At 43.2% G+C, this 27,495-nt stretch overlaps 1 protein-coding gene across 2 annotated transcripts; it reads left to right on the forward strand.

The window, feature by feature from the left end:
* The first annotated feature begins 215 nt into the window (after positions 1-215).
* On the forward strand, positions 216-27,495 carry POLD3 (DNA polymerase delta 3, accessory subunit). 2 transcript variants are annotated; one of them, XM_025174941.2, is made up of 12 exons: positions 216-458; positions 1,796-1,851; positions 3,849-3,951; positions 5,075-5,114; positions 7,550-7,682; positions 8,967-9,219; positions 11,786-11,858; positions 13,243-13,402; positions 14,352-14,461; positions 20,120-20,193; positions 20,741-20,819; positions 24,805-27,495. In XM_025174941.2, the coding sequence occupies exons 1-12, from the start codon at positions 330-332 to the stop codon at positions 25,005-25,007; spliced, it is 1,413 nt and encodes a 470-aa protein (XP_025030709.1). In that variant the 5' UTR covers positions 216-329; the 3' UTR covers positions 25,008-27,495. The 2 variants fall into 2 exon arrangements, with proteins under 2 accessions (XP_025030709.1, XP_007441133.1); XM_007441071.4 differs by having other exon boundaries at positions 217-458; positions 11,786-11,867; positions 24,805-27,493.

Genomic DNA, 27,495 nt, shown 5'->3' on the forward strand with positions numbered 1-27,495 from the left:
TACCTAAATTAGTAGATCAAGCAGGTGTCTTCCAATAGCTCCAAGTCCCATCATCCCCTGCCCTCAATCGGTAATCAAATGTCAACATACCCGGAGAGCGCCAGCTTGACGAAGCTAAAGCTAAGGCACCTTCCCCGCCCACTTGCCCCGAGATCTAGAGTCGGGGCCGATGACTCGACACAGAGCGCATGCGCCTTAACCGGCGGTTGCAGGAAACTGTCCCGGGGCGGCCTCCGTAGCGCGTTGTAGCCAAGGTTCCGCGCGCCTCAAGTGTCTCCGCTCAGGCGCCGTAGCGCGCGAGAAAGTAGCGAGCGCGGCCTCGCGTTGCCATGGCGGCGGGCGAGGGCCGCGGAGGGGAAGGTGTGCTGTGGGGCTCTCGCGGCCCGGGACGCCCCGTCATGGAGGACGAGCTTTACCTGGAGAACATCGACGAGTTCGTCACGGACCAGAACCGAGTCGTGAGTGCGGTTGCGGATGGCGGCGGGAGGTGGGGGGGGTCCACGGCCAGTAAGAAAGTCAATTAATTACTGAAATCCGTTTAATTCGTTTTCTCAGGAGCTGGACCCTTTCTAGACCCGCCTCCCCGCCTCGTCTCCAACTCCCTTCCCCCAGCGTGCCCGACTCCAACTCCCATCATCCGCAGCGGGTGATAGGAATTGCAGTAGCCCGAGGGTCTTGGGGGGGTCGAAAGAGGGGGATCGAGGGGGCGACTCTTGAGACCCCGTCAAGCCTCATGACCCATTTCCTTTTGTTGCTGCTGCTTCTGCAAGCCTGCGAGGAACCCCGCATCCCATAATACTCCTGGCCTTTTAGGCTCAGAGTCCCTCCAGGAATCAGAAGCTGGATCCCCGCAATTGGCCGGCCGGGAGCCAGACCCTCTGCTGTGATTTTAGGGGGCCTGGGCCTTCAAATGGCAGGGTTGGGTACGCATCTGTTTATTGGGGGGGCTTACGTGCCCCCCAATCCAGAGCATTCCCTTCTTACAGCAAGAAAAATGGTAAATAAGTGTGTGTGTGTGTTTATTTTTTAAAAAAAGAATGAGATGACCTCTCTGGAACAATAAATCTCCAAACAACAATTGGGTGGGGGGCTCCCGTTTACAGTTTAATTACTTTATTTATGCAAAAGCCCTTCACATGGCTTTCTCAAGCCAAGTTTTTACAGCTCTCCCAAAAGTCAGCAGAGAGGTAAACTGTTCCTAAGAATTCCATCGTGAAGGACAATATACATGTGTGTTTCTTGAAAAGAAAAGGTTTTCAAGGGTTGTGTAGCAAAAGCAATCTACAGATGCTACTACTAATGTGTATGTAGGTATTTTTATCTACGTGTGCGGGTATTTTTATAATTTATACGTGTGCGTGCTGTACATAATATAAGTTATATAAACATATAATTGCCTGATTAAGGAACCAAAGCTCATGGAGAACAGAGGACCAGCCAGCACATGAGATGGCGAGAGGGTGGGGAGCATGTGCATTAAAGGTTGAATGGCTTGAGTTTCTTACATTTTTTTTCCTTTTAAAATTGGTCCACCAATAATGTGCTAAATGGAGCAGTTAAAAATGACAGTCTCATCAATATTTGGTTGAACATTAGGAAAAAATTATATGAATGTAAGAGGGACTGACCTATAGAATCAGTTACCTGTAGAGGTGTCCGTTCTGTCTTCAAGCAGAGGCCAGAGAGATCAGTCTCAAGGACTCTTCCCAACTCCAGACCGATGGTAGTAGTGGAAGTTAATTGTGTGGCAGCTGTTGGTATTTTTGCTAAAATAATGAAATGCCTTCCATTGCAGGTAACGTACAAATGGCTGAGCTTTACCTTAGGAGTTCATGTGAATCAAGCAAAGCAGTAAGTATTAATGTGTCTTATCTGTACTTAGTAGCTCAGACTGAAAAAGAAGCAAATAATCTCTAACGTATTTGCAGTTTTCTTGCTACAGTTTAAATATCATTGGTACGATTTTAGAAGGAAATGTGGGAAGTGTTCAGATCCTTGTAATTGTGACTTATCGTACCATGTTCATCAATCTATGTATAATTGACTACAGGTAGTCCTTGGGTTATGTCCATTCCGTTCGGTGACTGTTCAAAGTTATGACAGCACTGAAAAAAAGGGACTTAAGACAGGTTCTCAAAATTGCAGCCATCGCAGCATCCCTGCAGTCCCGTGATGAAAATTTGGGTGCTTGGTGACTGGCCTGCATTTACAACCATCACAGAGTCCCACAGTTATATTCTCCTGCCCTGCACAAACTGCCTCTGTTTTATCTCCCCCCACCTCCCTATCTAACCTGTCATCTCTGCCCTTTTGGCCAACCTGCACAGCAAGGCCAAGATGAAGAGGCCACTATATTCTGCCACCCCCAGCTGACCTTCGCCGCACCTCCACCTCCCTGGCCGCTGGGCTCCTGGCGGGCCTGCCCCGTTTCAAGAATCTCAGCCAGCCAGGGGTCATGATGCGCCTGCTCAGCCGGGAGGGGTTTCCACTGGCCCGCCCTGGAGTTGCCTGGCACCCAGGTGCAAAAGTCCCAGCATGACCCACCACCTGCAGCAGTTTCTGCTTCTCCCCACGAAGAGCCACTGCCAACATGTGAGTCCCTCCACTGGGGCTCGCTGCTGCTTTTATGGTGGTTCTCCGGCCTTTGCGCTGCAGAAGTGAGCCAGGAGTGAGCAGTTACCAGGGAGCCCTGGGGTGCGGGTGGAGACTTTTGGGGCAGCCGCAGCTGCAGCTCCACCTCTGCAACCTGCTGCTCCCTGCTCAGGTCCTGCAGTGTGCCACGTGCTCTGCTTGGGGAGTTCCTGCCTGCAAGACCGCTCTGTGGCTCGGGTCTACCCCGGGGAAGGCACCGTCACTGCCGCTGCTCACAGTCCCCGTGGCCAAGTTCAGCCAAGCTGACTGGGACTCGGGTGGGAGAGCGTTTGCAGGCCCTTGGCTGTAGGAGAGGCCGCGTCTCCCAAACTGGGCTGGAGTTGGGCTGGGCAGGGCGGGGAGGGCGGCAGAGGTCAGCTGGGGGCAGGAGCGGCGGCATACAGCGGCCTCTTCATTTTGGCCATCCTGTGGCCAAAATGGCAGAGATGGGTGGAGGGAGTTGAAGCAGAGGCAGTTCTCCCAGGACAGGAAAAGCAGGAGGTCCTGGCCTAACGACTGCAATTTGGACTGCCGTCGCTAAGCAACACGGTCATGTGATGAACGCTACACTTAGCCATGGAAATCGCAGTCCCGATTAGGCTCACAACCTCTCGGACTAGGTGTGGCAGGTTTTGTTACATGTCCATCTTAATTTAAGTAAATAGTTATATAAGAATGTTTGGATTGGTTTAGAATCTGGTTTCCCTTTTTTCTATTTTCCAAATTGGCTAGGAAACAAGGAATCCTGGCCAATCCAAGCTTGTTAGTAATGGTTAGATTATCAGATTGGGTTCTAATACAAACTGCAGAGGATTTAGTTTACTCTCTTAGGGTATAAGAAACAGCAGGTAAGGAATAAACTTGTTTCTGAAATGTTGTAGTGAACCTGCTGAGCAAGTGGTAGAAACTATAGCACCTTATGGTCCTTTTAAAAAAAAACAAACACAAAAGTTAAAAGTTCACTGCACAGAGACGACTAGATTTCAGGAAGATAGGGTCATGAGCCTGAAGCTAATCTAAAAATCTCATTTGGCACCAGTGAGGATGAGACCCAATGCACTGTTAGTCTTCAGTTTTTATAGGTGTTTAATCCTGAGCTACATAGCTTAGTTTGGATTACAAATGCTCTGTTTAGTTTTTCAGTGGACAAACAGTTATTGAAAGCCTCAAAAATTAATTATCCATTTTAACCTCAGCCTTTGCCCTCTTTTTTACAGAATGTTATATGATTATGTAGAAAGGAAACGGAAGGAGAATTCAGGAGCCCAGTTGCATGTCACCTATTTACTGGCAGGGAACCTTGTTCAGAACGGGCACACTGTAAGTGAGAAATGGGCAAACATTGGGCCTGGGTGGGTACATGTGGCTGCCCTCAAGAATGGTCTTCCAGAAGGTAGCAAAGTTTGAACTCGTCTACGAGTCCACCATCTTTGGAAAATGACTGTGCATCTTCTGAAATTGGATTTTATTAGCTAAATTACTATATATTATGGATTACATTTGTTGGTTTGTTTTGATTTATGAAACTCTATTTTTTAATTATTTTGGAGGTTTTATACTGCAGTGAGCCTTCGTAAATCTATATAGGAGTTAGCGATTTATAACATCAATCAATAATAATAATTCAGAATGTATTACAGGCATTCTCATATTGTGGTTTTGATTGGGAGAAGGAAGGATAACTTTACACATAGAAAGCTGCCATGACAGCTGTAGTCATGCAAAAATTCCATTTGCCAAGGTAGCTCCTTGCCATCCTCTTTAGCCTTTCTGGATTCTCTTTAGAAGTACTCAGCGGTGTACCTTTAGTCTGTTTCTGTTAAGTGCCGCCTAATAGGTATCTCTCAAAATGAGTTCTGGCTAGCAGAGAGTGCTGTTATACCACAAAAGGCATAGGATAAGAGTTATTCAAAGGATTGTAACTTGGGGCTTCTATCTCCCCTTGGAAGGAAAGGCCCTGTAAAGCAGGATTCCTCAACCTCAGCAACTTTAAGATGGGTGGACTTCAACTCCCACCACACCCCACCAACACTGACAGAGCAAGCTGCTGTATATAAGCAGAGAGCAAACCCCACTCCCTTCTAGCACTGAAGATGTTACCTAGTCGGGTAACGAAACATCTGCAAGAAAACAACCAAGCTCAGAGAACAGCAGGGACTACACACACACACACACATACACACACACACACACAGACACAGAGTTTATAGTATGGAATATCCTGGATCTTCATCTGGTATTTGAAATTTGAATTTAAATTTGGTAATTGGGGTAGAAGTTTAAACCTGAAGTTGGAGGCTTAAATTGCTTCCCTGAAAGTTAGTTCTACTGAAGTCCCGAAAACTTGAATGCAGATTATAAATGTTAAGAATCAGAGTCTTGGCATGTTGAGTAAAGCAGTAACAAATATTTGCCAAAGTAATAAGTTGTCCTTTTTTTCTAGTGCCATAAGGTTGCAGTAGTGAGAGAAGATAAACTAGAAGGTAAGTTTGTACAAAACTTCAAAATCATCTAAAAAAAAAATGATAGCATATACAAACTTTTGTCTTTAGTTCATGACTTTAGATAGCAATTAATAGTTCTCTCAGAATGTCCATTTCTGATCCATCTCACTTTGGGTATTGCATTTCTTCTGTCGTTTCTAAGGTTTCTGGAGTTTAAATTTTAGTTTTAAAAAAGTCCAGTTATTAAGGAAGATAAAATAATTAAAATTTGGATTGTAAGGTCTTCAGAACAGAGGTCTATTTCTCATAAATGTAGCTATGTCAAACAAAGCCCTTTCCAGCTGTACTGTTTAAATTGACAGCTGAGCTCTAGTTCTTGAAGCAGTGCATTCAAATGCTGAGATCACAAATGAGGCATCGGCTTTCTTGCAATTCTACAGACAGTGGAGATTGTGTGGAATGAAAGCTTTCACCCTTGGTTGTCATTTGATAGCTGGAGCTTTCAGCCGAAGGAACACAGCATAGAGGTGGCGGCTTTGTCTTAATCAGTTGTCATAACCTGAAATATTTTGAAGGCAAAGGATAACTATTAGTGAACACTTTAATATGGAACAAAACCCACCAATTAATGGATGTGTAAAACAAAGCATGGCTGGATTCAGCCATAACTTCTGAATACAGGTAGTCCTCGCTATCTGACCACAGTAGGGACCGGAATTTAGATTGCTAAGTGATTTGGTCATTAAGCAAATCAGAGCTGATTTTATTACCTTTTTACCACGGTTGTTAAGTGAATCCAGCTTCCCCAGTGGACATTTTTTGCCAGAATTTGCTTAACAACCGCAGTGATTCGCTTAACAATCATTGTAAAAAAGGTCGCAAATCGCAATCGTGTGACCGTGGGGGTTGTAAAGCACTTTTCCCAAGGCTATCATAACTCCGGACCATCGTTAAATGGTCACTAAGTGAGGACTCCATCTATGCTAGAACCACAGAAAGCTTTAACTAAACCCCTGCTTTTCAGCAACCCATCCCACTAAGTTTTCTTCCTCAGCCAGTTAAGCCTTTTGTCAAACTTCGCTTTGTAGTGGGAGCCCCCCTGCCCCTCCTTATGAACCACCTCTCACTCGAGCAGGTGCTGTATAACTCCAGTGGAAGGGCAGTTATCCTATTCGTATCCTCCACATACTTATGCGTCCTTCCAGCTGAACAACTCTCTCGGTGCTCTTCCTTCATTGCTGCTCATATGCATGGAGTTCCCCGATTTGGGATGACCAGATTGCTCTTGAAGTCTCTAACATTTCTGCAGAAGCCTGGCATTTATTTTGAAGCTTTGGGGGCTACAGGTTAAAGGAAAAGGACATAGATGAGTTGCTGTTGACTTTTTCAGTAGCCTTTTCCTGGTTCTAGCGTGTGGCAAGCTCTGCAAATTATGACAAACACTAGACCAGTGTTTCTCAACTTTGGCAACTTTAGGACACGTGGACTTCAACTCCCAGCATGGCTGGCTGGGGAATTTTGGGAGTTGAAGTCCACGTGTCCTAAAATTGCCAAAGTTGAGAAACACTGCATTAGACTGAAGCGTAGGAGCAGGCTGGGGATTTCTTTGTGTTGTTGTCATCATAGGGCTGTGGAGAGCCTCTGCAGGATGACATGGCTCTGACTCTGGACTGAATGTGGGCGCTTAGAACCTCAAAAATACAGGCTCACCTGAGTTTGGAGGATGGAGATGATTTTTCCTAAATTTGCATGGTGTTTCAAAAGCTCGTAGACATTATTTGAGGCTTTAAAAGACAGTAGGGACCACGCCCACCTCCTTCATGTGTTCAGATTTGGGCTAGTTGGTAAGATTGACTGGCATGCAAGAATCTCCTGTAAATTTTTGCATGTCTGTTTAGCTCCAGAATTGACTCAGAGCAAAATATATCTTGGGTTACAGGACATGAATGTAGGGGTGAGGCAGATATTTAGCCAGAGGCATGCTTTGGCCAAACCAAATCTGGTGCAGCCTGAATGGGCTGCAAACCCTCAGAACGTTATCACAGGATTACACTTCCTCCATCCCAGGTGACAGGTTGGCAGGCTGGCCATTTTGGCCTAAGAGGAGGTAAGTTTGGGTTTTGTGCTTCTGCTGAAAACCCAAAGCTGCTGCACAAAGAATGCAGAATGTTAAGGATAATAATTTTAGACAATTAATGAAGAGATTTCTCTGATGTATAAGGGCATAAGAACCATCAGCAGTTGCTGTAAGAAGCAAAGTGCCACAAAGGACTTGTTTGTACCTGAAAGACTTACACACTGGCATAAACTGTCGTGGACTCAGAAAAGACAGTTTACTCCGCTTTATTCAGATACATGTATTTTGTCCAATCCTGTGCTGTGATTCCAGAAAGTACTGTGGCCCCATATATCGGGCCGGTTTACCCCACTTAAAGCAGCCTCCCTTCTTCAAGCAGCTTCTGCCTCCTTTTCAGCCATGAAATCGAAGCTGTCCACGGTCGCCAGCCTGCACGTCTACAGCATCCAGAAAGCCCTGCTGAAGGACAGCAGTCCCCTCTTCAACACCGACTACGACATCCTCAAGGCAAATCTTGAGAACTGCAGCAAGTGAGTTGGCTCTTGGCAATGGAGCTGAGCAAGCTGGGCGGGGCTTTGCTCAATTTCAAGGTTATATGCAGATCTTTGGCACCCATTGAAGATGGTCTTTATTGTATCCTTAGTGTAACTCTAGTTTTTTCTTTTTTGTTTTAATTCTTGCCTGGAATTCCCTCCCCCACCCAGTTCCCTGAAAAACTAATTTTCTACTGGCATTCCCAGTTTGGAAACTCTGTATTTTACCCAACTTTTGATTAAACTTCCTTTATGAACTAAATTATACCAAGCCACATCACTGCTGTATCTGTGTCTATTTTAAGGAACACTGTGGTTAAAGTATCTTTGCAGACCAGTTAAGTAAAGAGATGCTCTGTTTGGTTGGATGAGGGACTCTTAGGCTGAGATGCCATTCAAGGCCCATGTATATCAAAAATAATCCAAACTTTTCTTAGACTGCATTCAAAATGCATTGGCCATTATTTTCATGAATTATCAGCCAGGTGTATTAGCATTTTAATAAATATCTAAGCAATCCTTTCCCTGTGCAGTTCTTCCCCACGGCTTCCAGAGACTATTGGGAATGTTGGACTTTAAAGCAGCTTTTCTCAACTTCAGCAACTTTACGACGTGCGAACTTCAGCCCCCAAAGTTCCCCTGCCTTTATTTATTTATTTAATATATATTTTATGTAGCCACCCATCTCACGCAGAGCGACTCTGGGCAGCATATAACAAGTAAAATAACAATAGACAAAAATTATTGAAATGATTATTATTAAAATACAACATCATCAAAATTCAAATGTTTTAAATAGACAAGCCCCACAGAGAGAGCAGAATATCAATCATGGTGGAGCCATCTAACAATGTCTCCAGTTCCAAAAGACCCCCAGGCCTGATGACGTAACCATATCTTGAGGGACTTCCTAAATGACAGCAGGGAAGGGATGCTGGCTGGGAATTCTGGGAATTGGAGTCCACACATCTTAAAGTTGCAGAAGTTGAAAAAGGCTGCTCTGAAGGACAGCAGCGAAGGCAAATGAGGAATCATTCAGTTGTTAACTAAATATATTTCGTTATATTTATATAGCCTTGATGATGCTCCCTGAGTGACTGCCAATTTTATATCTATCCTTGGATCTATTTATTTTCTATTTATTTAGGATTATTGTATGTTGCAATTTTAATTGATTTTAACCATACCAACAACACTATCCAGAGTTGTTTCAATGAGATGGGCGGTGACAAATTTGATATATTAAATAAATAAATACATAAATATTTGTTCTGTTCCTAGGTTTAGTGCTATCTGCTGTGCTGCCGCAGTCACCAGGCCTGTTGCTGAGAGCCCTGCCCAGGTTCCCCCGCAGCCTCCGCCTGCCTCAAATGTGCTCGATGCTCCTGTGGTCAACAGCCCTGCTCCGAGCACGTCTTCAAAGCAGCCCGCCCAGCAGATGAAGGGCATTATGGGAATGTTTGCGCCCAAACCAGCCACCAAATCCAAGAATACTCATAAGGAAGCTAAACTGGAGGCTAAAGAGACACCCAGTGTAAGTTTTCAGGCTTAACTACTCTGTGAAAAGAACCCTCCACTTTGACCTCAGGGCAGGTGAGAAAGTGCATACTTTTCTTTAGGTTTCTGGCCAGTTTCAAGCAGAAGATTTCATGGAGCCTGGTGTCTCTCTGTTGTCTTTCAGTCTCAGTTTATCTTCAGGCTAGTAGAACAGGGTCAGCACTTGGGGTCTTATGGGCAGTCCTGCCCTGCAGAATTTTATCTGCTAGGCTGATCCGTCTGTAGGAATTAAATGCAAATGGAAGTTTTCCTACTAACTGCCCATCTCCTGCTGTACTGGCCGGAAGCTGTGGCTTCAGGAAATAGGTAGTAGTGCTGTATTTGCTTGCTGAACATTGATATACCTAGCAGGACAAACCACAAATAATCAGTACAGGTCACTGTGTGGAAATGATGTGGGTTAGGAATATAGAAAGATTTTATGCTAAGATTGTATGCTTTATGCAGGGTAATATATTCTCTTGTCACAAATAGTTACAGATAAAAGTAGCACAGACAATGCACATTGGGGTGGCTCTTGCAACCTGGAGTAAGAGAGAGAAATCCCAAGCAAGTCTCAAATCTATTCAAACTACGTTCCTGAAATATCACATGCCTGTAGAACATGCACGGTTAAGGCAGGATCTGAGTTACATCATTCTGTTAACATGATCGTGATGTGACAAATGAGTGTGATCAAGTCAAGATTATTAATGGCTATAATTAACTTGATGCAAAGACAGGAAAAATCATTTCTTATTTTCAGAAGACACATTGACCTAAAGCACGCACAAGAGAGTTTTGCTTCCTACGTAGCTTAACTGCCAGTAGGCTAGAAAGAAAATACACCCACAGAAGCCCAGGTATATTCTTAAGGTGCAAACTAGTATAAAAGATTACCAGAGAGTAGTAGGAAATAAAATAATAACATAATCATTTGCCAGATAAGTAAGTATTTTTTAAATTTCTGGTGCCATCCATCTCGCCTAGCAATTCTGGGCAGCTAACGTGCTAAAAACATCCATATAATGTACATAAAAAACTAATAAACACATTAAATCATGCAAATCAAAAAAACCAAAAAAAAAGGGTAATGTGTACTATGATAAAATCTTTATAAAACCATCAGCCTAGTCTCATCAAACCCAAGTGGAATAGTAAAGGCTACTTGACTCCAAATTCAGGCATGATGTGCTCAGATATGAGACTTTATTCCAAGACTAGATCTTGAGCCCCAAGGACCTTACCTGTTAGACTTGTGGGTTGCTAACCACAAAATAAAACTCACAAAACATAAAGATCAAATCTTTTGATATAGATGTAATCAAAATAGCCCAAGGGACAGAAAACATTTCCGCAGCCCAGATAACAGGTGATAACATTATAGAAGCAGGAAGTTGGGGCAAAGCACTGATAGCATTGAGCGAAAAGCAAAGTTCAGGCAAAGTTGGAAGGTTTTGAGCAAGCTAAACGCAAAGTAAGGTCACAGAGCAATGTGAAACTGACTAGCAACTGGGTCACCTGGAGACCAGGTATACACTGCAAGAGAAGGGGCCAGAGTTGAAGTGAGCAAGCAAACATCATCACATTCTTTAAAAAGTTGGTCATGATTGGCTTTTCTAAGGCCATGAGCTCCCAGCAAAGCATTCCTGGTGCAGGACTTAAGGCCGTACATTCTTCGCAGGAAAATCTGTGGAGGGCAACCCAGAATAAGGTCAGCTGGACTGTGATCTATTTTGCTCCCCCCCCCCCCCAGCTGTCTCTGTCCCTGAATTGAATTATTTGACTAAGAGATTCCCAAATATGTGACATTTGGGCTGGGTTTGCCCAGCAGATGGCCAAAATGTCTAGGGAAAACGGTTCTAAAGTATAGCTTCTATGCTTGCAGAGTGGGGAAACGTTAGGAAGCATTCCTAATTCGGGCATTCTGCCCAAACTATCTCCTATATGTCTTGCTAAAAAAACAAGTAAGCCCTTCTCTTCCCTAGTACAGTGGTACCTCGGTTCATGAACTTAATTCGTCCCACGATTCTGGTCGCAAACCAATTGGCCACGAACCGAATCAAATTTCCCCATAAGGTTCAATGTAAATAAGGTTAATTCGTTCTGAACCATATGTTTTTTTTTTTTTAAACCACAAAAATATGAAACAAAGTACAGTATGAAGAGAGAGAACACTAACCTTGCTTGAGGCGACTTCTGGCGTGGAGGACAGGAAGGCGGGTGGGGAGGCGGTTATTGCTTGGAGGGAACATGTACTGGATGCACACCAAAAAGCTTCACACCAAGTGTCTGTCTGCGACCGCGATCTCGCCTAGAGGAAGCCACGGCCACATGTCAGAGCAGGGAAGATGGCCGCGGGTCGTGTTCGTCATCCGATGTGAAGTTCGCAAACAGAAGCAAAATTTTGCGAACGGTGCTGTTCGCGAACCGAATTGTTCGTGAACAGAAGTGTTTGTGAACCAAGGTATTACTGTACACATTTGGGAATCTCAAGAAGTAGTTTTATTGGGCTTGTTTTCCAGGACATCTCTTTCCTAACTGTTTCCTTCAATTACTTCTAGGCTTCTACAACAAATAGCAAACCCCTAGCAAAAGGAAATACACTGAACAACTTCTTTGGAAAAGCTGCTATGGGTAAAGATTGTAAGCACCTCCACATATTTTCTTCTCCATTCTGAGGGCTAGTGACAAGTTCTAGGATATTCGTATCCCAGGCTCTAAAGGGCTCACAACCAGTCAGGCAAGGGGACAGCGGAAACACAGACCTAAACAGGATGACTTAAGTATAATGAAATTATTTTCATGGGACTCTTTTGAACCCAGAGTACTTTGTACACATAGCAGAATGAAGTAGTGTGAATTATATACCGTAGATAGTATGGCGTCAGAGCATTAAACACTCTCATACGTAGCTACAAGACAAAATCTAGCACGGAATGGGGGAGTGGGCTGAGCCAGCTAGATGGGATAATTTTTGCTTCTGATATTTTTTTCATTTTCAGTTTATTTCACCACTTTATTCCGCTATGTATAAAGACTGGGTCTAAGTACATTTAGACCCGTCCTTCAACTGCTGATTCCTGAATCAGATTCTAACATAAGCAGCAACATTGGTGCTAAATAGTTGAGACTTTTAAAAAAAAAAGAATGACTTCTTTCTTAGTGAAGAAGGTGGGGTTGGGGCAATTCACACTCTTAATTGAGTTTGGGAAAAAATGTTGCAGGCAACAGATACTCCATGGTAGGGTTCTTTGAGAGGAACAGTTGAGGGGAATATCATAAATATATCTGAATTACAGAAAAATAACAGTAACAAGGTTAGTTATAATAACATCGCACTCATCTTATTGGGCAAACCTCTGAAAAGCTCTGGATGTCTCTGTTAATAAAATATTTCTGCAGTGTATTTTAGCCATAAGCACCTAGAAATTATGTGCATGCATCCAGAGCAGGGTTTCTCAACCTTAGCAACTCTAAGATGGGTGGGCTTCAACTCCCAGAATTCCCCAGCCAGCATGCTGGGGAATTCTGGGAGTTGAAGCCCACACATCTTAGAGTTGCTAAGGTTGAGAAACCCTGCTCTAGAGTCACATTAAACAACGAAGTAACATTAACTATGGAAAAATGTCACTTCCAAAAGAGATTAAAGCCTCTCGGGCTTTTCCTGCGGCTGTTCTGTGTTGGCTCTGCTTGGACCTTCCTGTCCTGGTATCAGATGTGAAGGAGGGGTGCTGCCTCCCCCCATTTTGTGCACTATACACTCACAGAGTGAGCCTGCCAAAAGTGGGGGGGGGACGGGACACCTTGCTTTTTATCTTCTGGCAGTGGAAATGCCTAAGCATTTATTTGGCTCTCTGAAATATTCTGTAGAGAAATTCAGTTGAGGACAGGAGCGGGGTTTGATTTGATACTGTTGGTTGTCGCTGTGCTGTCTTGCATGATGAACTCACAGTGGACTGTGGAGATGTGCTTCTCCCATCTTGATCATCACGCTCTCGCTTTCTCCTGATGTGGGCAGGCAAAGTCAATGCTGAACCTGAGCAGCAGAAGGAAGAGAGGTCGGCTGCCAAGTCACCAGCTTCTTCCACGGACCCAGAGTCTCCTCTTAGTCCTCCTGGTCACGAGAGGGCCAGCAAGGATTCTGAGCCAGCCAGAGGACAGCAGAAGGACAAGAAAAGGTAGTGGTTTTGTTTTTGTTTTCTTCGCTGACCAGGGCTGCAAGGTGTTGGTGTGTTTCAGTCATTCATATGATTTATTGCACCCTGTATACCAGTGTTTCATGATCTCGGCAACTTTTGGATGTGTGGACTTCAGCTCCCAGAATTCCCCAGCCAGCATGAGTGGACTTCAGCTCCCAGAATTCCCCAGCCAGCAGGGGTAGACTTCAGCTCCCAGAATTCCCCAGCCAGCAGGGGTGGACTTCAGCTCCCAGAATTTCTCTGACCTAAAGGCCATAATAAAAGTTTTGAATTTGAATTCCCTGAATTCCCCAGCCAGCACATGAGAATGTGCAGGAAAAAATACTTGGAAGAATAGCATGCCTTTTTAAAATAATAAAAAGAATAAGTAATTCAGCTTAAGACCATTACTTGCCTTGCTTCAATTTTTAATAGTAGGCAGAATAGCACTTGCTAAAAGTTGTAAAATTTATATGCAAAGGAAAACCTAACTTCTGTGCCTACAAAGGGTACTTATTATGGGAGTATTGTTTAAGAGGCTCTCCATTCAGCTGTTTATTTTTTTAAACAACCTTTTTAAAAGGTTGTCCTCTAGCCCAAATCAGAGGGGGCTGGCTGGCTGGCTGGCTGGCTGGCTGGCTGGCTGGCTGTCATCATCCTAAGCTAGGAACAGTCCGGTTGTTGAGACAAAATCCTTCTCTGAGTTTGTTTCCCAAGCGCTCTCAGTCACACAAGGCCAGGGTTCCTTGGGTTTGGTTCCCTACTACGTTGCATGTATCCTGCCCGGTTGTGTGTGTGTGGGCTTGTGCGTACTTGCCTGTTTCTTCATGTCCTATTTCTGAATTAAAATTGTGTATTTTCTGAAATTGCAGTTACCCAGCTCTGGGAATTCTGTATTTGGCAAAACTTTCATTTTTCTTCCGTCTAAGCTGATCTCTCTTTCTCCCAGAGCAAAGAGGACAGAGTCATCAGATGAGGAGGAAAAGGGAGCCAAACGCTTGAAGAAGAAAAGACGTCGAATCCAACAGCCTCGGTCGGACAGCAGCAGCGAGGACGAGGGTAAGCAGGAACCAGAGTGGGGACCACCAACCCCTCAAGTCAACCCTTGAAGCCCATCCCTCGTAAATCTTCGGCTGGGCTTCCCAGGCCGCAAATATGCGGAGGGCACCAAGGTCGCAGACAGGCCATCAAGCAGTCCTGAGTGGTCCCCCTTCTGTGAGAAAAGTCACCGTCGCTTCTCTTTTTCCTTGCGGGGTGATACTGTTGGTCATTAAGCAGGCATAACATTGATCATCACAAGGGAAATGCAAGTGCATCTGGTGAAAATAATTGCATTTATACAAATATCTGGGGGATTATTTTGACAGATTATCCCACTGTCTGGCTTCCAGACAGTTTCTGGAAATGTACAGTTGCAGTAGTAGGAAATAGGTGACTGAAAAATGATGGAATAGTAGCAAGGGCAACGAGATAGGTTTCCAGTTGTACAGGATGATTCTGACCAGCTTCCTTCAACCTGGATGCACTCAGGGTGTGTGGACCAACTCCCAGAATGCTCTTGCTAGCATGGCTATTACTGACATTCTGGGACTTGAAGTTCAGATGTCCAGAAGGTACCCAGGATGGGAAAGGCTGCTACTGATTATTTAAAAATGTGTAGAACTTTGACCTGCCACGCATCTCGGACTCTGCTGTAGGTGCTTTCACCCAGAACTTCTTGCCCTTTGCCTGGGGCCACTCAACACCCTGGGTGGTCAGAATTACAATGTGGTTGTAATATGTTAATTGGAAGCCTGTATTTGCATTTTGAGTATAACTTCTGCATATACATGCAGACAGTAACAACAGAAGGTCAAGTCAAGCCTGAATATTATTCCTGCATTTGTATTTGCCCCATATAAATGGCGCCGCTGGGCCAAATACTTCTTTGCAGGTCTTAGGTTTGCTTTTTCTTTTAGATAGATCAGAGAATAAGTAATGTAAAAGGAAACTTGTCTGAAGTATCTCTCAGCCTTAAAGGGCCAGATACTTAATTGTTTTCTTAAAAAGGTGAGTTACTCAGCTTGAAATTCTCTGCTGTTCCATTTCTTGTAGGGTTCTCTGTGCATGAACCTGGGAAGCTGTAACAATTTTGCCTTGAAACTTCAGAGCAATGATCTCTCTTGGACCTCAGTTTAGCTCCTTGGTTAGAGATTGTTGTGACTTTTCCTAGGGTTCTTGTGTTATCCCATGGAGAGCCGAGTTCCAGCCAGGTTCTTGTAACACCACAAATCCGTTGGTTTTTGTGCATGTAGGTTTCAAAGTGTCTGAACTGCAGGATTGAAAATAGAGCTGCCATCTTGCATTCACCTTAACAGAGGTCCTCTTCTTCCTGTTCCAGAGGGTTGGAACAGGAGGCTGCAGTAGGTGTTAATAAGAATTTAAAAATGGGATCTTGAGTGAGTGGAGGGTGTGATGCAATGAATGAGCAAACAGCAAGGCAGTCAAGAGAAGTAAAGGAAACCTGCTATTAAAATTTAGCGTTTTCCATCAGTTCAACACAGCAGAACAAGGGATACAAAGCTAGATAATACGCTGGCTGATTCTGCAAATACACAAGAAAGCTGATTCTTGAAGGTCACTTGCAGAAGGCTACTTCCCAAATCTGGTGCCTTCCAGGTGTGTGGGAATTATTCCCAGAATTCCAGTCAAAATAAGGCCAGGAGTCTAGAACATAAGAACATCTGATAACCCTGCTAGGTCAAGCCACTGAATCTAAAAGTGTTTATATAGTCCTTATGTAAATTTACAATGGTTAGGAATATTTTACACGGTTCTGGAGGCCATACCTTTAAAAGTTATCATAGAGCTGGAAAAATTGTCAGGCAGGTAAAATTATTAGGGAGCTATAGCAGCTCCCTGTGAAGAAAGACAATAATTGGTGGGGACGGAGGGCGGAGCTGGCGTCGCGGCGATACGGCGGGCGATCCTGGGCTCCCAGGATCGCAGCTGATATCTCCTCCCCCGGACGGTCCCGATGGACCTAAGCCGTCCCGTAGAGATGGCGAACGCAAAGGGCGCGTCCCGCGGATCTCAGGGACGCCGCAAGTCCCAGATCGATCCCAGGAGAAGCTCTTGAAGCCGGCGGAGGAGAGGCAGCCAAAAATGGCTGCGAAAGCCGGGACAGCTCCAAAGGAAGATGGAAGAGAGGGGTGTCAACTGGGTGAGATGGACTTTTACTATTCAACTATTCTTAGAGAACACCTTAAGTAACTTAAAGAGATTTTTAAAAGTGAAGAAAAGTGGATTAAGCGGCGAGATTGAACCCTATTAAAAAAAAAGAAGGGGGAGAAAATTTTTCTTTTCAACTTTCCCTTTTTAGTGGAATTGATAAGATGTTTTTCTTTTAAAAAAATATATATTTTTAACTGGATTGGCTTTCTTTTAAATATTCAATAACTCTTTATTTTAAGCCTTTTTTTTTTTTTTTACTAAGATTTCTTTATTGTTATAAGAAATTTATATTTTTTTGACTTTGAAATGGGGAAAGTGGAGTTAAGAGAAAGTAAATGAAAGAAAGTTGCACTGCCATCTAGAGGCTCGATTTAGTGCTTTCTTTTTTTATTGTGACGCACGCTCAAGGACTCTGTGCTTTCTAAAAAGATAGTGGGATGTGCATGTTTATACAGGTGCCATCCGTAACTATAAACAAGAAAGTGGAGTTGAAAGCGATTATGAAAATATTAAGATGGAAAGTTTGAGCTAGTCACAAGAGCCTTGATTAGTGGCAGTAGCTCGTTTTTCTGCTAGAAGATCTGCTTTGCTCTCTATTCCCCCCCCAGATGGATTTTTTTTTTTAAAGAGGCTTAGCCTTTCCCTTCTTTTTCTTTTCTTTTTATTTTTCCTTTTTTTTTTTTTTTTTCTCCTTTTGCTTCTTTTTTTCTCTTATTTTTGGCAAGAACAAAGATAAAGAATCCTTTGACTCAATGAAGGTTTATCAAGATAATAGACTATACGAGAAACACAATGCAGAAAAAGATCTTTAAACTATTGAGGATGACTATAAAAAATTGGAAGAAGAGCTGCAGAAATTCTCAAAAAAAAAAGAAAAAAAGATATTAAAGCTAAAATGGACTTAATTAAATATAAACCGGGATCATTGGAAAAGGAAGAAATAGTACAAGAAATTAGAAACATTAAACAGAATTATTGTGAGGCCTATAAACTGAGAATTAAAAGGGTTAATCAACTGATAAATGAAGAGACAGATTTGTTCTTGGCACTGAGGGTGAGAAAAAGATTATACAAGATCATAATGGAAAATTGTACTAAGAGAATGCACAAAAAGAAGAAGTAAAACAATATTGAAAGAAACTACTGGAGATGTTTAAAGAAAAAATCAGGGGAATACAACAATGATGGAACTGACAGAAGCTTCCAAAAGCAGAATGTTCAAAAGGACATTTATTATTGCTTTCTCTTATCCAATAATATAGAAAAAGGGATGAACAGTTAGATATCTTGGGATATTGAATGAAAAGGGTGAACTCAAAATTATGCAAGCGCTGGAATAAAGTATAAATCTGAGATATATAGTTAAAAATTGTATAACATGTAGTGAAGAATCTGGTTAGAACTGTAACTTGGTTAGAACTGTAATTGATATTGTAACTGATATTGGTTAGAACTGTAACTCTTAAGAATTGGAAAAATTAAAAAGTACTTATGCAGGAGGAAGTTATTGAAAATTATGGAATGTGCAGAGATGAGTTAAACTGAGATTTGAAACTAGAGTAAGAAGATAAGTAATTTTATATGACACGGGATTTGCTTTTATTAATGATTAGATGAGAAAATATAGTAATGTAATAGATTAAGAAATTTTATAATAGAAATTTGATATTAATTATTATATATATACACATATAATAGATAGATGGAAATGTATTACTAATCCTATTGAAAGTTAAAATTTTTTGTAATATATGATTTTATAGATTAGCTATGAATGATTAATGATTGTTAATTGATAAGTATACAAGTATATTTTGAATAGATGATATGAGAATTTAAGATTATGAAAGGGGCACCAACGAGTTTAACTGGTTGACACACGGTATAAAATGGAAGATACTTTTTTATGCCTTTTTATGTTTTTGTTTGTTCATGTTTGTTTTGTGTTTGTTGTAAAAATAAAAAAAAACATTAAAAAAAAAATAATTGGTGGGGACGAGGTTATTTTGGAGCAAAGGACAGTAAGGGTAGATGTGGTGAAGGCGTATAAATGATATGGAAAGTGGACAAAGAATTTTTCTCCTCTGATTCATCCATCAGAGTTCATTGTGGGAGATTCAGAACCAATCACAGGAAGTACTTTATACATAATTTCCCTGAAATGTTCTGCCATCATGTATAGAGATAGATAGTAATTTAGATGGAGGGTCAGTTAGCGGTTTCTCGTCTTAAGGGATGTTGACACCCTTTTGAATCACAGGCAAATGGTCTATCAAGTTCCAGCTACTAGAAAAAACCCTTGCAAGCAAGCTCTTGGGTTTAGTTTTGTGAATCCATCTGGCTGGCCAGTGTGTGATAAAGATGATGGGCTTGACCTGATCCAGCAGGAATTTTCTTATCATCAGTTATCATAGAGCTGGAAAAATTGTCAGGCAGGTAAAATTATTAGGGAGCTATAGCAGCTCCCTGTGAAGAAAGACAATAATTGGTGGGGGCGAGGTTATTTTGGAGCAAAGGACAGTAAGGGTAGATGTGGTGAAGGCGTATAAATGATATGGAAAGTGGACAAAGAATTTTTGCCACGTCTCTCTCCTTAGGTAAGATTTCCCCTGATCTAGGGTAAACATTGTGGTAAGTTTTAAGTCTCTAAGCCAGTGTTTCTCAAACTTGGCTGCTTTAAGATGTGTGGACTTCAACGCTGCTGGCTGGGGAATTCTGGGCGTTGAAGTCCACACATCTTAAAGCGGCCAAGTTTGAGAAACACTGCTCTAAGCCATTTAAAACTGGCAGTGAACAATCAAGGCTGTTCCTCATCTGATGACTTAAGTCATTTTAAAGTTTCTTGAAGCTCTAAATCCTTGCTTTTCACACACGTACATCACACTCAGGAAAAAAAGCCAGTTGTGTTACCGCCAGTGGGATGCATGAACCTAGATGCTGACTTTGGTGTGTTACGTTTTTTTCCAGACGTGCACGTATCTTTTTTCTATTTAATTGTTTCTTGTTTTTAATATGTAAGCCACCCGGAGTTGTCTGGAGTTGGGTGGTCTCCAAATTCAATAAGCCGGGGTTCTCTGCTGCTGCTGCTGTTTAGGCTGTTCACCTGCCTCTTTCCCCTCCCCACCCAGGAAAATGTGGCTTCTTTTCAAAGTCAGGCAACATTTGACTGGAGGTTTGCCACTCAGCTTCACCCCAGATGTTGCTGACCTAACAGAGCAAGCCACGTATCTTGTGGCTATTCTATGAGCAAAACAGAGTTGCTCAACAGAAGTGGACAGAAGGGGAGATTGGACAGTGTTTGGCCCAGTGTTTCCTTGCCTTATATTAAGCAGATAGGTCAGTGTGGCATGGCGGTGAAGGTATCGGAGCAGGGAGAGAGCCATGTCCTCCCTCAGTCATGGATGCTCGTTGAGTGACTTTAAATGTGGAAGGAAAGGATACAGCTGAAGACACCCATGTGTTAGCAAGTCAAAATTACAGTGTTGTTCCTTTTTCTTCTTGCAGATGCTTCCTCATCGCCTCAAGACGTTTCTCCTGAGCCGGCTCTGAAGCCACAGCCAGCACCTGCACCAGTGGAGGTAAATATATCTAAACACGGGTGTGTATGAGAGAGAGAAAGGGAAAGAGTGAGCTCTGGGTGTGTGTATCTATTGCAAATTCCGAGTGAAAATTCCTGAGTAGTGTCTCCTGCCCCAAAGGATGAGAGATGCTTAGCAACCAGAAAGCAGAGTATCTGTACAGGAATAAATGGCCAGGTTTGACATTATGGATGGGTCTGTTTGGGACAGGGGCTTTTTCACTGGAGTTGAAAGGGAAAGAGGACTGCTCCAAAAATAAATGCCAAACTGGGGAATATAATTGATAATAACTGATTGAAGGACCTAACTGAGGAAGTGGAAGTAGCCCTCATATAGGGGAAAGGGGATTCTGTAAGACTCTGTGTGCCCTGGTTGTTTCCTTGTGAGAAGACTAGTACATGAGGCACAGTTACCCCACTTTTGTGAAATACAATATTTGCTGCATTCTAATATAGTTGAAAGGCCCACATTGTCAGTGACCAACAATTGTGCTTGTTAAATGTGGCAGGGACTCAACATTCTCTTCCTTTGTACTGTCGTCTTTCAGGCTTCCATGGGAGAGAAGAAACACAAGCGGAAGCGTGTGTTGAAGTCCAGAACGTTTGTAGATGAAGAAGGCTGTATAGGTAGGTAGCTGAGGTGTCCCTGGCTAAAAGAAATCTCAATCCACTCATGTAGTTTTGAACGGGTCTACAGATAGTCCTTGCTTAATAACCATTTGTTTAATGACAGCTTGAAGTTACAACAACCTCATAAAAAGTTATTTACAACCTGTACTCGCACTTACGACCATTGCAAACCATCGCACCCTGCAGTCATGTGATCGCAATTTGCAACCTTTTTATGATGGTCGTTAAGCGAATCACCGTGATCATTATGCGAATCGCGTGGTTGTTAAGTGAATTCTGGTAAAAATGTCCATTGGGGAAGCTGGATTTGCTTAACAACATGGTCATAAAATTGGGTCTGGTGACTCACTTAACGACCACCCCTTAACAACCAATTTTCCAGTCCCTATTGTGGTTGTTAAGCGAGGACTACCTGTATCAATTTTTAACCAATTGATCAATGATGTCCATAACCTTGCTCGTGAGTGAAGATAAGAATCCTGAAAAAGAGACATTGTCTTATATAAAAGAGGAGCAGTTTACTAAGCCCTTGTATTAAAAATCGTTCATATTTTAAAAATCTCAATTTACTTGGAAGGCAGACACCAGATGAATTGATCAAATTCACTGAGGATTTGGGGACTGTCCTGGAAAGCTGAGCTGGGCACTAAAGCTTCAGCAGTGCAAGGTAGAGTCCTATAAGGTGCCAGCAGTAGCTCCATCATTAGATGTAGCCTGTCCCTGGTGAGCCTCCCTGGATGCCACTTTTGATGCCATGGAAGTCAGGTGCTCTCACGATGCGAGCGTAGGACAATGGATGAAGCCAAGAAGTCCATCCAGGCCTGAACACCTGCTTTTAAGAAGGTTCCTACTTCCAACACTGGAAGGTAGCCCTGGTTGGGTGGGAAGGTGGGAGAGACATAATCATCACTGAGCTACCGTCAGATTTTGTGGCTCTTAGGCATTAATCGATTCTAAGTAACATGTATTAGATGTCATTTCCAGAGGAGTGGCGTTACTGGAAGAGACCACCTGGAGTCTCATACAGTCAGGTCCAGAAATATTGGGACATCGACACAATTCTAACATCTTTGGCTCTATACACCACCACAATGGATTTGGAATGAAACAAACACAATGTGCGTTAACTGCAGACTGTCAGCTTTAATTTGAGGATATGTACATCCAACTCAGGTGAACGGTGCAGGAATTACAACAGTTTGCATATGTGCCTCCCACTTGTTAAGGGACCAAAAGTAATGGGACAGAATAATAATCATACATCAAACTTTCCCTTTTTAATACTTGGTTGCAAATCCGTTGCAGTCAATCACAGCCTGAAGTCTGGAACGCATAGACAGCACCAGACGCTGGGTTTCACCCCTGGTGATGCTCTGCCAGGCCTCTACTGCAACTGTCTTCAGTTCCTGCTTGTTCTTGGGGCATTTTCCCTTCAGTTTTGTCTTCAGCAAGTGAAATGCATGCTCAATGGGATTCAGGTCAGGTGATTGACTTGGCCATTGCATAACATTCCACTTCTGTCCCTTCAAAAACTCTTTGGTTGCTTTTGCAGTATGCTTTGGGTCATTGTCCATCTGTACTGTGAAGCGCCGTCCAATGAGTTCTGCAGCATTTGGCTGAATGTGAACAGATAATACTGCCCGAAACACTGCAGAATTCATCCTGCTGCTTTTTTCAGCAGTCATATCATCAATAAATACAAGAGAACCAGTTCCATTGGCAGCCATACATGCCCACGCCATGACACTACCACCACCATGCTTCACTGATGAGGTGGTATGCTTAGGATCATGAGCAGTTCCTTTCCTTCTGCATACTCTTCTCTTCCCATCACTCTAGTACAAGTTGATCTTGGTCTCATCTGTCCATAGGATGTTGTTCCAGAACTGTGAAGGCTTTTTTAGATGTCGTTTGGCAAACTCTAATCTGGCCTTCCTGTTTTTGAGGCTCACCAATGGTTTACATCTTGTGGTGAACCCTCTGTATTCACTCTGGTGAAGTCTTCTTTTGACTGTTGACTCTGACACACATACACCTACCTCCTGGAGAGCGTTCTTGATCTGGCCAACTGTTGTGAAGGGTGTTTTCTTCACCAGGGAACGAATTCTTCGGTCATCCACCACCAGTTGTTTTCCGTTGCTCCCGGGTCTTTTGGTGTTGCTGAGCTCACCGGTGTGTTCCTTCTTTTTGAGAATGTTCCAAACAGTTGTTTTGGCCACGCCTAATGTTCTTGCTATCTCTCTGATGGGTTTGTTTTGTTTCTTCAGCCTAATGATGGCTTGCTTCACTGATAGTGACAGCTCTTTGGATCTCATCTTGAGAGTTGACAGCAACAGATTCCAAATGCAAATAGCACACTTGAAATGAACTCTGGGCCTTTTATCTGCACATTGTAATTGGGGTACTGAGGGAATATCACACACCTGGCCATGGAACAGCTGAGAAGCCAATTGTCCCATTACTTTTGGTCCCTTAACAAGTGGGAGGCACACATGCAAACTGTTGTAATTCCTACACCGTTCACCTGAGTTGGATGTACATACCCTCAAATTAAAGCTGACAGTCTGCAGTTAACGCACATTGTGTTTGTTTCATTCCAAATCCATTGTGGTGGTGTATAGAGCCAAAGATGTTAGAATTGTGTCAATGTCCCAATATTTCTGGACCTGACTGTAGTACCTTAAAAGCTAACAGATTTTTACTTCATAAGCTTTCATGGATCACAGGCCCCTTTACTAAATGCTTGATGCAAGCTCTAACCGCAAAAGTTTATGCAGCAATTAATTTGTTTGTTTTTAAGGTGCTACAAGGTTCTGTTGTTTTCTTAAGCAATGGTGAGGTTGTGTAAATATTAATTTATTAGACAGAACCTCCTATTTATACATTACTTCCTCATATGTTGGTACAATTTAGAGAACAAAGAGATTCTGGCCATGTGTTGGGAAAGCTTTAGTACAACTGGACACATTAGTCATGGAAACCTCTAGTCCTGGGTTTTGTCAAGTTAAAATGTGTTTGTTACAAAGATCTGACTGTTCAAGTTTGGCCAACTGCCTTGTTGGAAATAAATGTTTTTTAGCTTCTAAATGAAGCTCAGGCTTCTTCAAAGAAAAGTGCCCTTTTGCCTCTTTTCTCAGCTAAACTGATCTTCTGTTGATCCCTCTTCATCTTATCTAAAGCTCATATCCAGAGTTTAGATCAGCAAAGGCAGTCTTTTTTTCCCAGCAAAGGCATTTTCTTTTGTTCTTTAAGTTCAGTCTTCTCTAAGTACCTGAAGAGTAGGAAGCTCCTCCTACTGCAGAATACTGATCTTTGGAATCAGCAATCCAGGTTATTTGGGAGTTGCAAGAAAACTGCAAAAATCAGCAAAAAAAATTAATCCTTGATGGAATTATGTTGAGAGAGTTTGGGATAAGAAGTGTTTGTCATAACTAACCACATTTGTATGTTTGCCGAGATAACAACCCGGGTGCGTCACCAGGAGTTGAGATCAGTTTGAGTCCCGTTATTCTCCTTTTCATATTTTCATGTAAAGGACCAAGTAATGAACTGCAGGAAGGAAGTATGGAGCCAGGAGATGGAGCTCTGCTAGTAGACCTGTAGAAGGAGTGGAGGTTCAGGGATAGCTTGTCCTGACATGGGATTCCTAGAAGTCTACTCCCCAGATTCCCTATTCCATGTTTCTTTAACAGGATGCTCCTGTCCAGAACCAGGCCGGTCCTCCAGTAACATCCTGAATTGTGTAACTGAACTCCTTAGTACACAGAAGGGTTCAGAGAATAAGTTTGGTAGCCCAAGAATTCAGTTCTGCAGAAAATGAGGCCTGGGGAATTGGGCATTGGTTGGGATAGCAGTTTGGAGTCTCTGGGTTCTAAGGCAGCCTACAGATAGTAGGTTGATATGATGTTCTCTTCTTGAGACCAACAAAGAAGTGAGCACTGGAGGTCTCGTACATGTCGTTTCTGTTCTGTGTTGTTTCCAGTGACTGAAAAGGCCTACGAGACTGAGTCCTGTACAGAGAGTGAAGAGGAATTCCGGACCAGCCCCGTTGCAACTCATAAGCCTCCTCCTGGGGCCGCGAAGAAGGAGCCCAAAGAGGAGAAGAGAGGCACCAAGAAAGGAGGGGTTGCCCCTGGCAAGTCCAACAAGCAGGCTTCCATCATGGGCTTCTTCCAGAAGAAATGAGCTCTAGTCCCTTGACCGTTTGCAGAAGTCTCTGCCGAGCAAACCTCCACCTTGGAGGCCCAGTACTTGCTATGTAAGTTTGCTCTCTGGATCCAGAAAGTGGGACTTGGAAAGCTTCTGATCCTGGAATTCGATGGACACCAGGTGCTGAAGACTTGCGCAGACCAGCCACATGGTGGCCTTTGGAATAGAAGTCAAGTGCCCTCCTTTGTATTTTTAAGGCAAACCTTTTGAACTGCCTCGCCTGAGGCAAGTCCTCCCCAGGTGTAGTGGCTGCTCCCTCTTGGCTCACATCGATTCAGTCATTGAACTCCTGTCTGTCCTTCACAGTGGTGGATTTGGAATCCGTTCCTGGAAACGGGAAGAAAGAGCCTCCGTTGGGAAGGGGGTGATCTTCGGTGCTACAAGTTGCCCTCACTGACAAAGAAGAGGTCCATCCTGTGCAGGGGGTCTCCAAAGGGGAGCCTGAGGAAGCCAACAGAGGTGCTTCCAAGAAGATCCACATAGACCTCATGGTCCCACAGAACTTGCAGCCAGAAGCATGTGGCCTGCTCTCATAAAGGAACTCTGCTGCCCAGCCCAGTATATCCTGTCTGTTCTCTGGGAATAGTTGTCAAGACTGCTGCAGTCGAGATTGGGGAGGGACACTTTGCTCTTCTAGAAGGCCATGAATTTACTTTTGATTCCTTCAGTGGTTCTGTCTGCTGAACACTTCAGCACTTCTCTCCCGCCAGGTCTTGCAGCCAGCATTGGATCCAGAAGAGCTTGATTAAGCCTCCAAAGTATTACAACCCTGGGGATTAGCGGAGACTTGCTCTTTTGCAATCTGTACGTGCACTGGTGGTAGTGAATTCCCCGTAATGAGAAACCCTTCAGGATTGGCCAGGAACACCCTTGTGGTTGAAGGCCCTGCTCGGTCCTCTACATTTCAGCTGAAGTATCTACAGTGCTTTCCCTGCATGCTTACAGTGCTGTAGTGGGCCTGGTTCCCCACCCCAAAAGAGAGTTCCTTTGGTTTGGACCCTCTTCAAGGGGAGCATTATAGCAGCCCCCCCATAAGCTGGGATAATGGGATGCCTGATTAATTGATGGTCTTTCACTATTATTGGGGTGGGGTCTGCTTATAAAGGAAGCCGTTGATATTGAAGACAGAAGAAGGAAGGCACTTCTGGTTTGGAAGACCCAGCTCCAGAGAGATTAAATGTAAAGGTCTGCAAAGGCCTCAGTCATAAGTATGTCAGTCTGGACATTCTCAGCTATTGGTGACAAGAATCACAACCACCCCTTGGTTCATCATCTCACCTCCCTCTGGCGCATCTCCTGATTTTCATTTCTCCGGGACAAGTTTTCCTAGGAGCGGGGAGTGTTACTTTCACTGTTTTCCACTGGATTATAAGGCTGATCTCAGATAATGGGAGGAGAAAAGGAGCAGGAGTTCAGATCAGCTGTTCCCATGCTACACCATGCAAGTATTGTACAAACTCACACAGGCACCGTTCAGTTCTAGCAGTAGTGACGGTATTTTTGTGGCCATTAAGGCTGCAGAAATTCAGATGGCCCCTCAATAAAGCGGCCCATAAATAAGTCTTCTCTCCCATCTTGTGGTTATCTGGGTTTTTGCAGCCAAATATGGTAGCTCTAGTTATCAGCCACCCCCAAAATTTGGTTTACTGGAAGGAATCCTCCAAATAAACTTTCTCTGAAAATTCCTGATGACTTCTTAGAATTAATTGGCCTTTTTGTATAGCAGTTTAGTCCTGAAAAAATGTGATTCCAGCCTTGCTTCTGACAAGCAATTTTAATGCACTGCTGAACAATCCGATTCCATCCCAAACTGTTCAGATGCAAAAAATGGCTATTGCCCTGGGGTGGCCATTGGCTTCAGTTTGATCAGCCTCCCAGTTAATAGTGGCTCATGTTATAATGAACACATCCAGGCAATAATAATACAGGGCTTTGGAGTGGGGTCAGCTTCGTAGCAGGAACCAATCTGTAATGTTACTCCATTTTACTCCTCCTAGAGTTGGAGGTGCTGTTATTTTGTATACCTGACATCAGGGCAGGAACTGAGACTAGCTTTGATTGGGGAATAATTATGGGTTGGGGTTTTTTTGGGATAGGGTGTAAGGAGCCTCTATTGGAAGAGGTTAAGAAAACTTAACTTGGGTCTCCCTGAGTTTGTCATCCTTTTCTTTCTTTTCTCAAGAAAGCAACCCTTATATTTTCCCCAATTCTTTTTAAAGGAATTTATACTGGAAAAGCAAAGTTAAATAAAGACATGGTCTTCCAGTGCCACTTTTTTCCTCTTAATATTTTCACAGAGGTGGTGGTTGGGAGTTGTGCAGTGCATGCATTGCTGGTTGGCCAACGTCTTTCTATAGAGCTTTGAAAGTTTCTCGTGCAACTGAATATTTCAGAAGTGAGTCCATCAGTAGCCACCTTCACTGTGTTCTGAAAAAACAATTTCACTCCCACTTTAAATACAGCT

This window comes from Python bivittatus, unplaced genomic scaffold (assembly GCF_059951505.1).
Source record: "Python bivittatus isolate LINGU-HERP-01145 unplaced genomic scaffold, Pbiv_v1 ctg000340_np1212, whole genome shotgun sequence".
Taxonomy (NCBI): domain Eukaryota; kingdom Metazoa; phylum Chordata; class Lepidosauria; order Squamata; family Pythonidae; genus Python; species Python bivittatus.

Bases quoted from the DNA above. Each gene is read 5' to 3' on its own strand.
- POLD3 (XM_007441071.4), top strand. From the start codon at position 330: ATGGCGGCGGGCGAGGGCCGCGGAGGGGAAGGTGTGCTGTGGGGCTCT. The intron at 3,952-5,074 runs GTAAGTGAGAAA...CTTTTTTTCTAG, and splicing joins TTGTTCAGAACGGGCACACT to TGCCATAAGGTTGCAGTAGT. The intron at 5,115-7,549 runs GTAAGTTTGTAC...CCTCCTTTTCAG, and splicing joins GAGAGAAGATAAACTAGAAG to CCATGAAATCGAAGCTGTCC.